The following is a 15,435-nucleotide window of genomic DNA, read 5'->3' as shown; positions in this document are numbered from 1 at the left end:
GGAATTGAACCCTGGTCAAATCCTAGCCCTACCTGCTATTCTATCTGACTTCTCAAAATATATTTGGAAGAAGACATATGAAGACAGTGATATTCTGTAAAAAGAAAGGAAGATGCAGTATAATAATGCTGTTAATTTTGCACTTTATTAATATGTTACAGCAGAAATGAGGAGGGAAGGACATTCATATGGAGTGGTTGGAGGTTTCACACTGTTGATGGATTGTCTTCCTACCTTAATAAGGGCATACACAATAGGATTGATCATCCTAAAAACCTTATTTGAACAAGAGCCTATGTAATTAATTTACAAATCCTTGTAAGGGCATATGTGATTTGATTGGTCATCCCACCACACTCTCATTTGCATATGTGAGCCTATGTCAGATGACTCATAGGGCTTAACCAATCAGAGAGCAGAAACATCAAAGAGAGGAGAATACTTAATGAATACAAAACCAGGTGTAGAAAGTGTGGAAATGAAGAAAGAAAGCAAAGGTGTGAAGGAGGTGGGATGAAAAGGAAAAAAAGCAGAGTAACAGGGATGGGACAAAGAGAGGTTTTGAGCAGCTGGTCTGTATCTGCTGTAATGAAACTAGATAAAACAGGCCCCCAGAGAATATTTGTGGAGTGTTAAGGTGGTCTGTGCTGGTTTTGTCAGACATTTCTCCACATTTATTCATGGATGTTTTTAATATTTTATGTTTGTATTTCCTATGTTATCTTTTCTCTAAATTCTAAATTAACATTTCAATTTTCAATTCTTTTCCTCTTGACCAATGTTTCCCTCTTGTTTTAGAGGGACATAGGCAATAAATTTGGTTACTGGATGCTTTGAAAGTTTGTATAGATGAATATATGTCTAGAACCTAGACTTCTTTTTTGTTTTTTCGTTTTGGGTCACACTTGGAGATGCACAGGGGTTACTCCTTGCTCTACACTCAGGAATTACTCCTGGCGGTGCTCGGGGGACCATATGGGATGATGAGAATTGAATGCGGGTCGGCCGCGTACAAGGCAAACGCCCTACCCATTGTGCTATCTCTCCAGTCCTAGGATCTAGACTTCTTGATTCAAGTGTATAAGAATTTACATGGAAGGAAATAATATGTTTTATATATGTACAGAATTATATTATATTATTATGATTATTCACTTACTATGTTAGAAATATGTAGTAAACCTTTACTATCAACCTGTGGCTAAATGTTTGGGATTTGTCAATATCTCTGTCCAAAACACCATCATCTCTACTTCCATGAAACTTTATATTCTTTGACTGTATTCTTGTGCAGATTCTCACTCTGTTCTCACTTCAGTTGGCTTTTTATCATCACTGCTTTGAAACCTCTAATGTGAAAGTCATTAATATGACTTCTGTATTGCTGTTCCTAAAGTTTATTCAATTCACCCAACCATCTCAATTTTCTCAGGTTAGGTTTTTTTTTTTCCGATTTTGGGCAGTGTTCAGGGATCACTCCTAGATGTGCACTCAGGGATCACTCCTGACAGTGCTCTTCTTCTTCTTCTTCTTCTTCTTCTTCTTCTTCTTCTTCTTCTTCTTTTTCTTCTTCTTCTTCTTCTTCTTCTTCTTCTTCTTCTTCTTCTTCTTCTTCTTCTTCTTCTTCTTCTTCTTCTTCTTCTTCTTCTTCTTCTTCTTCTTCTTCTTCTTCTTCTTCTTCTTCTTCTTCTTTCTTCTTCTTCTTCTTCTTCTTCTTCTTCTTCTTCTTCTTCTTCTTCTTCTTCTTCTTCTTCTTCTTCTTCTTCTTCTTCTTCTTCTTCTTCTTCTTCTTCTTCTTCTTCTTCTTCTTCTTCTTCTTCTTCTTCTTCTTCTTCTTCTTCTTCTTCTTCTTCTTCTTCTTCTTCTTCTTCTTCTTCTTCTGGAATCACTCCTGGCGGTGCTCAGGGGACCATATAGGATGCTGGGAATTGAACCTGGGTCGGCTGCCTTCAAGGCAAACGCCCTACCCGCTGTGCTATCGCTCCAGCCCCTCATAGATGTTTTTGATATTTTATGTTTATATTTCCTATCTTGGCATATCCAATACGCACGGGTAGCTTTGGGTGTTATGGTTTGCAATGCAGGTAATAAGTGACCATCATGTTCGGTGTATAGTCTACTTTCAGCATGCATCTCCAAAGTATATTTGGAGAGCTCGCTTGGGATGGGAGATGGTAACCTGATTTCAACGTTGTATTGGAAGCCCTTGCCAGAGCAATCATACAATAAAAAGAAATAAAATATAGCCAAAACATTAAAGAAAATCATGATTGGCGGGTGATACAGAATACGCCAGTAAGAAAAATTACAATTTTTTAGATAGAAGTGAATACACCAAGTGGCAGCCTAAATATCAGTATAAAAAATCTGTTATGTTCCTACATGTCAGTAATAAACTAGAAGAAAGGAAATTAGGAACATAATGCCACTTACATCCACTGTCACTGTCACTGTCATCCTGTTGCTCATCGATTTGCTCGAGTGGGCACCAGTAACATCTCCATCTTGAGACTTGTTGTTAGTGTTTTTTGGCATATCCAATACGCCACAGGTTGCTTGCCAGGCTCTGCTGTGCGGGCAAGATACTCTCGGTAGCTTGCCGGGCTCTCTGAGAGGGGCAGAGGAATTGAACTCGGGTCTGTCACTTGCAAGGCAAACGGTCTACCGATGTGCTATCACTTACATCCAAAGAAAATTAAATAGCTAGAAATAAACATAGCCGTACTGGAAAATGACCTCAACATCGAGAGATCTAAGATATTGTTAAAAGAAATAAAACACACCAAAAAAGGGAACCATATCCCAGCACTTCACCCTCCACCAGAGTGTCTGTTCCCCTTCACTCCTGTTCCGGGAGGCCCCACACTGTCCCCTGTCCCCAATGGCAGGTTCCTACTGAAGACGAGGACTGGTTTTCTGTTGTCTTTGGCAACATTTGTTCTGCACTATGGCACCTGAGGAAACGAGAGTCTGTGGGCACAGAGGCTGGGTCTTCCTCACACTGTGTTCTCTGAAGGATTGGGCAATTTGGGGCTATTGAGTTCCCAAGACAAAAACATAGCCAGCATTCTAAGAAGTGTGTGTATTCATGGCTAATGGGCCCTTGGAGAAGATATTCCTTGTCCTCAGGGTCACACAGCTCATAATTTCGCACTCCTTATGCAAGGGCAAAACTGATGTCATGAAAAGCCCCAGGACTGCAAGTTTCAGTCTCAGGAAAAACATGATGAGGCCCTGATTCGGGCAGGGCTCTTTCCTTCCATTTGGGGGCCACGGTTTCAAGGCTGGCGTCGCTGAAGAACAAAGATGGAAAGGCGACAGACTTTCACTGATTGTTCACTGAGTTTCAAAGTTGCTAATGCCAGATTCCTGTGTCCCCATTAAGTGAATATGTGCATCCAAATCTTAGTGGCTTGTATTTTGATTGACACTATATGATATGATACAAAAGTATATAAATATATGCATGTGTGTGCACATATATGCAAATATATATGTATGAATATACATACCCAATCGTTTATATCCATGTATGTACATGAATGTGGTGTGAACATTTATACATAGTAGTGTTTACATGTATTTTCTCTGTGATAAGAAGACACTCTTTTTTTGGGGGGTGATTCTGGGTTACCCAAGCTTTTATCAGGACTTACTCCTGGCTCTGTGCTCAGGAATCATTCCTGGTATGGCTGGGGACCATATGTGGTGCCAAGAATCAAATACAGATTGGCTTTGTGCAGTACAAGGGTCCTACCCACTGTACTATTGCTTCCAGTCTGACACTCTAATTTTGATGTTAGATAGTTCATGAGGCTAAATATCCTGATATTCAGAGTTAGCATTATTGTGAAGGGATATTTCAAGTTCTATCTCTATTATTTTTATCTTTATTTTTTTTTTTTTTTTGCTTTTTGGGTCAAACCCAGCAATACTCAGGGGTTTCTCCTGGGTCTGCACTCAGGAATTACTCCTGGCGGTACATGGGGGACCATATGGGATGCCAGGGATACAACCTGGCTCGGCTGCGTGCAAGGCAAACGCCCTCCCCACTATACTATCACCCCAGTGCCTCAAGTTCTCCCTCTTAACAGCAGTATTTCATAGTAACTCATTTGCTCATTAATTAGAAAAACTACTTACAAAATGTTAAGATTAAAGAAGTTCTTGTCAGATATGGTGAACCCCAGTTTTCTCATATCATTCATGCCCACTTCCTGTTTCCACAGGACCGAGCTTGTATAGCTGAGCTGCATGTGGTTTGTGAGCATGACTCCCAGATACCTAACTTTTGGCTGTTTAATTTCTCAAGAAACAACATGGTTCCAAGTTGTTGGGGTTCGACCAGAGGCATAGTGGCATTTTTTGGGTATCAGGAGGCCTGAAGATACCCTCAGGCTGCTGGTGTACTCGCCCCTCGGGTACTGGTTGACCTGCTGGGAGGCACTGTATTTCCGTCACACCATGATCTTGATGCACTTCCCTTTCTGTGGGTCTCGAACAATCCACCTCTTCTACTGTGAGTTTCCTGCTGTTCTAAAATTGGTATGCAGAGACATCACTGACTATGAGAAGTTTCTATCGGTGGCATCCTGCTCCTCCTCTCCCCCATCTTCTTGGTCTCTACCTCCTATGGCTTCATCTTCCACAGTGTTATTCTGATGCGATCTGCCGGGAGTAAGAGAAATGCCTTTGCCACTTGTAGTTCTCATCTGACTGTGGTTTCTCTCTGATTTGGTGCCTGCATCTTCTCATATATGAGACCCAGGTCCCATTGCACTCCACTGGTTCAGTGTTCTATAGCATTATCACCCGACCATGAATCCTCTGATTTATACTCTGCAATAAAGATGTGGTTAAGACTAAGAGGAGAGAGTTGGGCAGAGACACTGTTACCTAGTGACTGTACTGTTGTTGCCATGACTATAGAATATAACGTGATAAACTCATTCAATTGATCAATGTAAGATATTTCAATGGTCCAGGATTCTGAAGCTCTTTGATTACTACAAAAGCAACGTAACACACAATTCCATGTTTGTAACTTGGACTCAGACATTTTGTATGTTATATTAATGTCTTAGTCCACATATATTATTAAAATAAGATCCCACACGTGAACTGTCCTTTTAGCAGAGATGTCTCAAAACCCTAGAGTTTGGACCATCTACAGTCAAGGTTCTGGCTGAGTTAGTGTCTCAGGAGGACCTACTTCCTGCTTCATAACTCACATAGTTACTTCCTCCTGGTGGAAGGAAGGAAAGTCCCATCTGGGTCTCTTTTGGGCTCTCTCATTAATGGTCCATAACTCCTTAGACACACCTCTAAATATCATCACGTTGGGACTAAGGTTTCAATATGGATTGTTCTGTACAAGTCTTAGTATACAGCCAGTATGTTTTGGCAAGTCTTAGAGAATTGGACCAAATGTATGAAAGCAGTCAAACTCTTTTTTTTTTTTTTTTTTTGCTTTTTGGGTCACACCCAGCAATGCACAGGGGTCACTCCTGGCTCATGCACTCAGGAATCACCCCTGGCAGTGCTCAGGGTACCATATGGGATGCTGGGATTTGAACCCGGGTCGGCCGCGTGCAAGGCAAACGCCCTACCCGCTGTGCTATCGCTCCAGCCCCAGCAGTCAAACTTTTAAGCAAGTTAAAAGGATATAAGAAACATTTTTCACTTCACATCTCTTAACAAGACCTGACAAAACAAGTAACTAGAGAATTTTATGGTGTATGAAGATGCTATTTGTTACTTTTTGTTTGAAGCATGAGAAATAGAGACTGGTTGGATGACACTTTAAAAGCTTGAATGGGGGTTGAAGAGAAAGTAGCATGGGTAGGGCACTTGCTTTTCACGTGGCTGAGCCAGATTCGCTCCCCAGCACCCTGCATGGTCCTCTAAGCATCACCAGGATGATCTATGAGTGTATAGCAACGAAGAAACACTGTGCATCTCCGAGTGTGACCCCAAAGCCAGTAAATAAAAATAAATAAATAGATAGGAATCGAAGCAACAGTAAAAGGGATAGGACTTTTGCCTTGCATGCGACCAACCTGGGTTTGATCCAGGCATCCCATATGGTCCCCCAAGCACTGCCTGGAGCAATTTCTGAGTGCAGAGTCAGAAGCAACCCCTGCGCATCACCAGGTATGACCCAAAAAGCAAAATAAATAAATAAATAAATAAATAAATAAATAAAAGTTTGGTGGGGTGCTGGAGAGAGAACCATGAAAAGGTGCTGCATCGCATGCCGATGACTTGGGTTTCAATCCCGACATCCCGTATGGTCCCTTGCGCTGCACCAGGAGTGATCTCTGAAGCTAGAGTCAGAAGTAATCCCTGAGCACAAAAATTTAAAATTGTTTGTAGGAAGGAAAGCCTATTAAACAAGTGGAGTTGGGAAAGCCTATTCAACAAGTGGAGCTTGCATGTAGACGGCTACATGCAAGAAAAAAAAAAAAAAGAACTCAGCTCTCTGTTAACTCCAGGTCCAAAAGTCAGATCAAAATGGATTAAATACCTCAGTATTAGACTTGAATCCATAAGATACATAAAGGAAAATATAGACAGAGCCCTCCATGACATTGAAGCTAAAGGCATCTTTAAAGATGAAACATCACTGACCAAGCAAGTGAAAGCAAAGATCAACAAATGGGACTACATTAAGCTAAGGAGCTTCTGTACCCCAAAAGAAGCAGTGACCAGGATACAGAGACAGCCCATGGAATGGGACAATTATTTACCCAATACCCATCAGATAAGGGGTTAATATCCAAGCTATATAAGACACGGGTAGAAATTTATAAGAAAAACATCTTCAACCCCATCAAAAAATGGGAGAAGTGAGCAGAAACATTCTCAAAGAAGAAATACAAATGGCCAAAAGGGACATGAAAATATTCTCTACATCACTAATTATCGAGGAGATAATTATCGGGGAGTTACAAAAATAGTAAGAGACTAATACCCAAGGACAGTAGAAACAAGGTAGGGTCAGGAGGAATGGTCTATGGCTGGAAACCTGCCTCAAGGGCTGGGAGAGGGTAATTGGGTCAGAGAAGGGACCATTATGACAATAATGGTTGGTTGGAAGGGACTGCTCTGGAATGTAGATGTGTGCTGAAAGTGGGCAAAAGACAAACATGATGGCCATTTAGTAGTCTCTGTATTGCAAGTGATAATGCCAAAAAGTAGAGGGGGGATCAGAGAGAGTGAGAGAGGGAAAGAAAGAGAGAGAGAGAGAGAGAGAGGAGAGAGAGAAGTGCCTGCTATAGAGCAGACTGGGGGGGAGTGAGGCAGCATGAGGGATAAGGGGAATATTGGTGGTGGGAAAGGTACACTGGTGGAGGGATGGGTGTTGGATTATTGTATGAATGAAATGATGAAAGATTTGTAACTGTATCTCATGGTGATATGGTGATTCAATAAAAAATTGTGTGGGCACACAATAACACACCAACAAAAAAGAATCTCCACTGCTCCCCTTAAATACACACCAATGGATAGAAAATAAATAAAGTTTCAAGTATTCAGTGGCCAAAAAAGACACCAGAGACATATGTGCATCCAAATGATGTCATATGGGTAGAGAGTGATGCTTGTGGGAGACCGTGAGGAACTGAGATGGCAGGGCTACCACCCCTGCAAACACCTACAGGGAGAGTCGAGATGCAGTTCCCCGATGTTTAACACAGTGAATCAGAGCTGGGGTGTTCCACAAAGCTCAGGACCCTGGTTGGAAGAGGATAGAAAAAGCGTTTCCCCTACAACTCCTTTATCCTCTCAAGCTACTCTATGTGGGTGTCTTGAAGTCCACCATCTGCCAGAAGACAGCCCAGTCTCACACTGGGACTCATATCGGTTCTGCTCACACGCTGGGACTCCCTTAAGACATCTACCACTGGAAGTGACCCATCCTATGAGGATGATCCCTGCTGACACAGCTGCTTTCCTGGGTGCCAAAGAAGTAACACCATAGCACCACCACCTGGAGAAAAAGAGTAAGAGCCTGAGTGAGAAATGGAAGATTTTACTATTCTTTATTTTAGGCATGCGGTTTACAATACTGTCAATGGTAGAGCTTCATGCAGAAAGCATTCCAGCACCTTCCACCAGAGTGTCTGCTTCTCTCCTCCATAAGCCCATTGTCCTTTTCTTTGCCCTCACCCATTCTCTCCCAATTTTCCCAGGCAAGCTTCCTACTGAAAGGAAACTGTGATATATACGCAAAATACAACAGTTTCAGTAACAAGAAAGGTGAAACCTTGCCGGCTGGAATAAGAGGGGGTCGTGTTAAACAGAATAAGTCAAGGGAGCAGGACCAGGGGTGGGTGATAGAGCTAACATGAGGCCTACAGAGGAAGGATGGAAGAGCGTGGCCAGTGGCCACCTTCGGATGCTGTCAATAGGACTCAAGTTACAAATAGGATGGGGAGGGGGTTGAACAAGACGTGACATTAGGACAGTGGTGGAGAGCTTTTGGCATTTGGTGATTATAGTGGGAAAAACTACATCACATCAATAATAATAGAAAGAAAAGAATCCAAAGAAATACAAATTATTTAGTAGTTTTACTCATAAGTGAAAAGAAAGCATATGGGCAGAAAAGACCAAAATTTGGTATTCTGCAAGACTTGGTGAATCTGGTGGTCATGGAGGGAAGAATGGGTGGGTGAGTACTATTGGCAGGGGGCATAGCGGGGAAGGTGTGATTGCACTGGGGATTCAGCTGTGCAGTGAGTTGGCTACACATAGAACAGTGTAAAGCACTACCTGTGAGTTCATAAGATTGTTGGCCAATTACGAACCAGTTTCAAAAATCTGTAACGGATCTATATGTAAGTGATGAACTAGAAGAAAAATAAATGAAAAAACAAGTCCATTCAAATAAAAAGGGAATAATTAATTTTTATCCCATAGTAGCACTGTAGCACTCTCATCCCGTTTATCGATTTGCTTGAGTGTACATCAGTAACGTCTCCATTGTGAGACTAGTTACGGTTTTTGGCATTTAGAATATGCCACGGGGAGTTTGCCAGGCTCTGCCGTGTGGACGGGATACTCTCGGTTGCTTGCCAGGCTCTCGAGAGGGACCAAGAAATTGAACCTGAGTCAGCTCTATGCAACCCGCTGTGCTATCACTCGAGTATCCCATAGTATATTTGTTATTATCACGCTGAAATAAATACACAGAGATCTATTGAGGTGCATATATAAATTGAAACAACACAAATAAACAGCATACATGGGGCCGAATGATAGGACGGTGCTTAGGGTGTTTGCCTTACATGTGGCCAACCTAGGTTTGATGCTGGGAATCCTATATAGTCTCCCAGCACTGTAAGGAGTAATTTCTGACTGCAGAGCCAGGAGTAACGCCTGAGCATTGACTGGTGTGATCAAAAGCAAACAGAATCCAAATGAACAAACAAAAAGCTCTCAAACCCAAATAATCAGCACGTATAAAATCACATAATAAAACAATGCAAGGCATTAAATAATGTTTATTGTCATTAAATTGTGTTTATTAAATAATGAAAAATAAAATGTGTGCTTTAAATGTGCAAAAGAGAATTAAATACCAAGGAATAAATGTCACCATAGCAGAAAATGACTTCGACATTGGAAGCACCAAGATGTTGCAGAAACAGAAGACAAAATGAAATGGAACATACCCCAGCACCACATCCTCCATGCGTGTCTGCTTCCTGCCACTATTTCCCTGGGTTCCTCTATTCCCTCCCCAGTGGCAGGTTCCTACTGAAGACAAGGCCTGGGTTTCTGTTGCCTTTGGCATCATCTGTTCTATGCACATGGGGAAATGAGAGTCTTGTGGGCACAGAGGCTGGGTCTTCCTCATACTGTCTTCTCTAAAGGATTGGGCAATTTGGGGCTATTGAGTTCCCAAGACAAAAACAGCCAGAATTCTAAGAAGTGTGTGTATTCATGGCTAATGGGCCCTTGGAGAAGATAGTCCTTGTCCTCAGGGTCACGCAGCTCATAATATCGCACTCCCCTGACCCTGTAACCGCAAGGGAAGCCTTTTGGGGTTGCTGGTCTAAGTGGCACCTTGAGTCCTGGTGTTGGGAAGAGATGCAGGATGGGTCCCCTGGGTTGAAATCCCTAGAGCTTCAGTTTGCCTCAGCTTTCATCATCGTTCCCTTGTATTAGTGGCTATTTCATGTCGCACACATGCCCCTCTTCTTCTCTGACAATTAGCTCAAGTCACGCCAGAGGTGTGATTTCTGCTGAGTATACATCCTTGCAACCAGGAAGGGACCAAGAACACCAACACTCATCAAATTCTAGTTTCAGTCAATCAGGATGGAGAGATAAATCCAAGGAGAGGATGCTGTAAGTGATCTTGACTCAGCAAATCCACAACAGGTTTTCTTTTTTGATTTTGGCCACAGCTGTCAGTGCTCAGGGTTTACTTCTGGTTCTGTGCTCAGGGATAACTCATGGCAGGGTTCAGGAGACCATGTGGGGTGCTGTGGATTAAACTCAGGTTGGCTGTGTGCAAGGCAAATGCCCTAGCTGCTGTATTGTCGTTCTGGCCTCATCTTTGACTGCTCCTCTGGATGATTAAACTGGCTTTCAATGTAGTCCTTAAGTTCCTGGAGACCCTCATAGCCCCAGCTCTGATGGGGCGGCAGGGATAGAGAGGGATGCAGAAACTCACTCAGAGGCAGAGGAAGGATAAGCAGGACTCCAAGTCCCTACTTAGAAAGGGTAAATATAAGTTACTTGATCTGTCCTGCTGGGTGTCGCTGGAGGTCACACAGCACAGTCCAGATTGTAAGAGCATCACACAGTTTTGTGTGTTGCCTTGTTGCTGCTGCTGCTCTGGGGACCAGAGTAAACGATACCTATGTGGGCAGTGTCTTTCCTGCCAGTCTCCCAGGAAGTGGGGATACCTCGGGTTGGAGAGGGGCGTTTCCCAGGGTCTCAGAAAAGGCTACTTCAGGTGACCAGTAGCCAATATGGGAGTCATTGAACTCACGGAGGATGGCCCTATCTCGTCCTCATTGCATTTTTTAAAAATTGAATCACCGTGAGAACAGTTACAGGGCTTTCAGGATCAATTTTCAGTCATACAATGATCAAACACCCATCCCTTCACCAGTGCACATGTTCCACCACCAAGAACCCCAGAATGCCCCAGTCCCACTTCCCCCCTGCCTGTGTGGCAGATGATTTTCACTCTTGGACTATGGGTAGAGTGTGTCCTATGAGGTGTTGTGCGGCTGCATTTGCTGCTACACAGTCCAGGGAAAGATTCACTTGTGGGTGAGGCTCACCCTGAGCATGTGGAAAGGGGTTCTGAGCAGGGCAGTGGTTGGGTTCTTGAGGTTTTCAGCTGCCCTGGCTGGGTCCCTTTGGGTTGGGAGGGTTCTACCCACCCCCCTCTGCGGTGTCTCGAGTGAAACAGCCTGGTGTGGGGTCTGGCGGTATGGTTATGGTGAGCATCATGTTATGCTCTGTTACGGGAGAGAAGGACATGTGATCTGGATGGTGGCCGATGACAAGTTATCTGGTGCCAGCCAGGTATGGCTTATGGCGTGACTGCTGAGTTGCAGAAGACGGGTGACGGGGGGTGTGGTGAGAGTGGGTGGGGGAGTGGGGAAACAGGCAGAGGATCTCAGTTCCTGGTTCCTTTGAACCCAGAGTTCTCAGTCAGAGTCCTGCATACCTGGGTTTTCTGAGGATTCACTCGTGGGTGAAGCTCAGCTGGAGCAAATGGAGAGTGGCCATGAGCAGGGTGGCGGTTGGGTTCTGGAGGTTTTCGGCTGCTAGGCCTGGGTCCCTTGGGGAGGGGGGAGTCTCCCCTGTCCTCCTCTGGGGCACCTGAGTGAAACAGCCTGGCTCACAGTCTGGTGCAACATTTTATTTTTAAAGTCCAAGAAGCTTCTTGTCAGATTTCTCATTTTCATCCATGCTCGCTTCCTGTGTCCACAGGACTGGAAAAGGCGATGAGGCAGAGCAATCAGTCCTCGCTGGCTGACTTCATCCTCGAGGGGCTCTTTGATGACTCTCTCACCCACGTCTTTCTTTTCTCCTTGACCCTGGTGGTTTACCTTGTTGCTGTGAGTGGCAACTCCCTGACCATCCTCCTCATCTGTGCCGACAGTCGGCTGCACACCCCCATGTACTTCCTGCTCAGCCAGCTCTCCCTCATGGACCTCATGCACGTCACCACCACCATCCCTAAGACGGCTACCAACTACCTGTTGGGCAGGAAGTCCATCTCCTTCGTGGGCTGTGCTACCCAGCACTTCCTCTACTTGGCAGTGGGAGGGGCTGAGTGTGTGCTCCTGACTTTCATGTCCTATGATCGTTATGTCGCCATCTGTCACCCACTGCATTATGCTGTTATCATGAGCAGGAGGGTGGCTCTGATGATGGCTGTCACATCATGGCTGGCAGCATCCACGAACTCCATCATTCACACAATGATCTTGATGCACTTCCCTTTCTGTAAGTCTCGAACAATCCACCACTTCTACTGTGAGCTTCCAGCTGTTCTGAAATCAATCTGTGGAGACATCACTGTTTATGAGAAGACAATTTACATCAGCACCATTCTGATGCTAGTCTTCCCCATCCTCTTGGTCTCTACCTCCTATGGCTTCATCCTCCACAGTGTCATTCAGATGCGATCTGCTGGGAGTAAGAGAAATGCCTTTGCCACTTGTAGCTCTCACCTGACTGTGGTTTCTCTCTGGTTTGGTGCCTGCATCTTCTCATATATGAGACCCAGGTCCCAGCGCACTCCACTGCAAGACAAAGTTGGTTCTGTGTTCTATAGCATCATCACCCCAACCCTGAATCCTCTGATTTATACTCTCCGCAATAAGGATGTAGCCAAGGCTCTAAGAAAAGTGTTGAGGAGAGACGCTATTACTGCACTGTAGTTGCCATAAGCACAAGAGCATAATGGGTTACAGTAATTCCGTTGATTTGGGTAAACTTGTAAGAAATTTTAGGTGTTCAGAGTCCTGACGCTATTTGATTGTAGAAAGTAATTAACACATAATTGCAGTTCTCTCACCTACTACCAGGTACCTAAAACATAGATTGCAATCCTAGTCCATATGCATTCACTGTATCACTGACCCCTCAAAATATATCACTGCATCATTGTCATCCCGTTATTTATTGATTTGCTTGAGCAGGCGCCAGTAATGTCTTTATTCGTCCCCGTCGCATCCTTTAGGGTCAGGGAATGAAGCCCATTATTGTTACTGCTTTTGGCATATCAAATACCAAACATGACATGGGTAGCTTGCCAGGTTCTGCTGTGTGGGTGGGATATCCTGGGTAGTTAATTAGCTCCAGGAAAAATTGCGTTGCTCTCTTCCAGGAGCTTTGTTTTATAGTCTCTGGATCTTGGCCATTGACATGGCACCGGGGGCAGTTTGTGGGTGTGACTGCAACCCTACTGGAAAACTGGGGATCTGGGTGGAGGAGGCTGTCCTGATCTGAGCAGGCTGACTATCTCAGCCATGGGTCCCGCATTCCTGGGTTCTGCTGTCTGTTCCTTCATGGGTGAGGTTCCTCTGAGATTCTGCCAGTCCATACACATTACAGAACAAAATACCAGACTTTGAATTTTTTACAGGTCTAGGATTGAGATTCTACAGTGAAGGCTCTGGCATACCACTGTCTTAGTAAAGACCACTTTCTGCCTCACAGATCACTACTCCCTCCCTTGGGTCTCTTAACAAGGTCATCCTTTACCTTGTTACTTTCTAAGCTTCACATACCTTCAACTACCACAGCATCAATAAGTTCTCAATGTTGGGTTCTTTTTGGAAACAGTTTATAGCAAGTATGCTTCAATAAGTCTCAGAGATTCAAATGTATTTGATAAAAATTAAAAAACTTTATTTTCTTTTTGGGATACACCTGGAATTGCCCAACAGTTTCTCCTGGCTCTGCACTCAGTATTACTCCTGGCAGTGTTTGGGGGACCATATGGGATGCCAGGAATTGAACCTGAGTCAGCTGCATGCGGCACTACCCACTGTACTATCATTCTGACCCCTCAAAATATATCTGAAAGAAGACATATGAAGGCAGTGATGTTCTGTAAAAAGAAAGGAAGATAAATTATAATAATGCTCTTCATTTTGCACTTTATTAATATGTTATAGCAGCAATGAGGAGGGAGGTACATGCACATGGAAGGAGATTCCACACTCTTGATGACTGTCTTCCTACCTTAATAAGGGCATACACAATAGGATTGATCATCCTGAAAGCCTTGTTTGAACAAGAGCCTATGTCATTATCTTACAAATCCTTGTAAGGGTATATGTGATTTGATTGGTTATCGCACTCTCATTTACATAGCCTATGTCAGATGACCACATAAGGCTTAACCAATTGGGCAGCAGAAACAGCAAAGAGAAAAGAATACTTAATGGATACAAAACCAGGTGTAGAAAGTGTGGAAATGAAGAAAGAAGGCAAAGGGCAGGGGAAGAAAAGGAAAAGAGCAGAGTGACATAGATGGGACAGAGAGGTTTTGAGCACTGGTTGGTATCTGCTGTAAAAACTAGATAAAATAGGCCACCAGCGAATATTTATGGAATGTTAAGATGGTCTTTGCTGGTTTTGTCAGGCATTTATTTATGATGTCTTTGATATTTTTCGGTTATATTTCCTATCTTTTCTCTAAGGGCTGGAGCAATAGCATAGTGGTTAGCAAGGCGCTTGCCTTGCATGTGGCTGACCCCTGTTCAATTCCTTCTTCCCTCTCGGAGAACCCGGCAAGCTACTGAAAGTATCCTGCCCGCATGGCAGAGCCTGGCAAGGTACACATGGTGTATTCAATATGCCGAAAACAGTAACAAGTCTCACAATGGAGACGTTACTGGTGCCCTCTGGAGCAAATTGATCATGACAGTGATACAGTGATCTTTTCTTTAAATTCAAACTTAATATATTCAATTTTCAATTCTTTTCCTCTTGTCAAATGTTTCCCTTGTGTTCTAGTGGGATGTAGACAATAAACTATGGTTACTGGATGCTTTGATAACTTGTATAGCTGAGTATATGTATAGAACCTAGACTTCTGATTCAAGCGTAAAAGAATTCATATGGAAGAAAATTATATATTTTATATATGTATAGAATAATATTATATAACTCTGATTGTACACTTACTATATTAGATGTATATAGTGAACCTTTACTATCAGCCTGTTTGGGATTTGTCAGTCATCTCTGTCCAAAGCACCGTCATCTCTAGTTCTATGAAACTTTGTATTCTTTGAATGTATACTTGTGTGGATTCTCACTTTGTTTTCACTTCAGTTGGCTTTTTATCATCACTCCTTTGAAACCATTAATGTGACAGTCATTAATGACTTACATATTGCTGTCTCTGAAGTTTATTCAATTCATCCAACCTTCATTTTGCCA

The 15,435-nt window shown here is 43.3% G+C and overlaps 1 protein-coding gene across 1 annotated transcript; it reads left to right on the top strand.

The window, feature by feature from the left end:
* Positions 1-11,978: 11,978 nt before the first annotated feature.
* Positions 11,979-12,920, top strand: LOC129404399 (olfactory receptor 2AE1-like). Its single transcript, XM_055136778.1, has one exon. The coding sequence runs from the start codon at positions 11,979-11,981 to the stop codon at positions 12,918-12,920; it is 942 nt and encodes a 313-aa protein (XP_054992753.1).
* Positions 12,921-15,435: the final 2,515 nt, after the last annotated feature.

The sequence above is a fragment of the Sorex araneus genome, chromosome 4 (assembly GCF_027595985.1).
Source record: "Sorex araneus isolate mSorAra2 chromosome 4, mSorAra2.pri, whole genome shotgun sequence".
NCBI lineage: Eukaryota > Metazoa > Chordata > Mammalia > Eulipotyphla > Soricidae > Sorex > Sorex araneus.
Note: the sequence above shows the minus strand (reverse complement) of the source record. Positions and strands in the feature narration are given on the sequence as shown.

What these genes read in the sequence shown, in the direction of transcription:
- LOC129404399 (XM_055136778.1), top strand. Translation starts at nt 11,979, where the DNA reads ATGAGGCAGAGCAATCAGTCCTCGCTGGCTGACTTCATCCTCGAGGGG.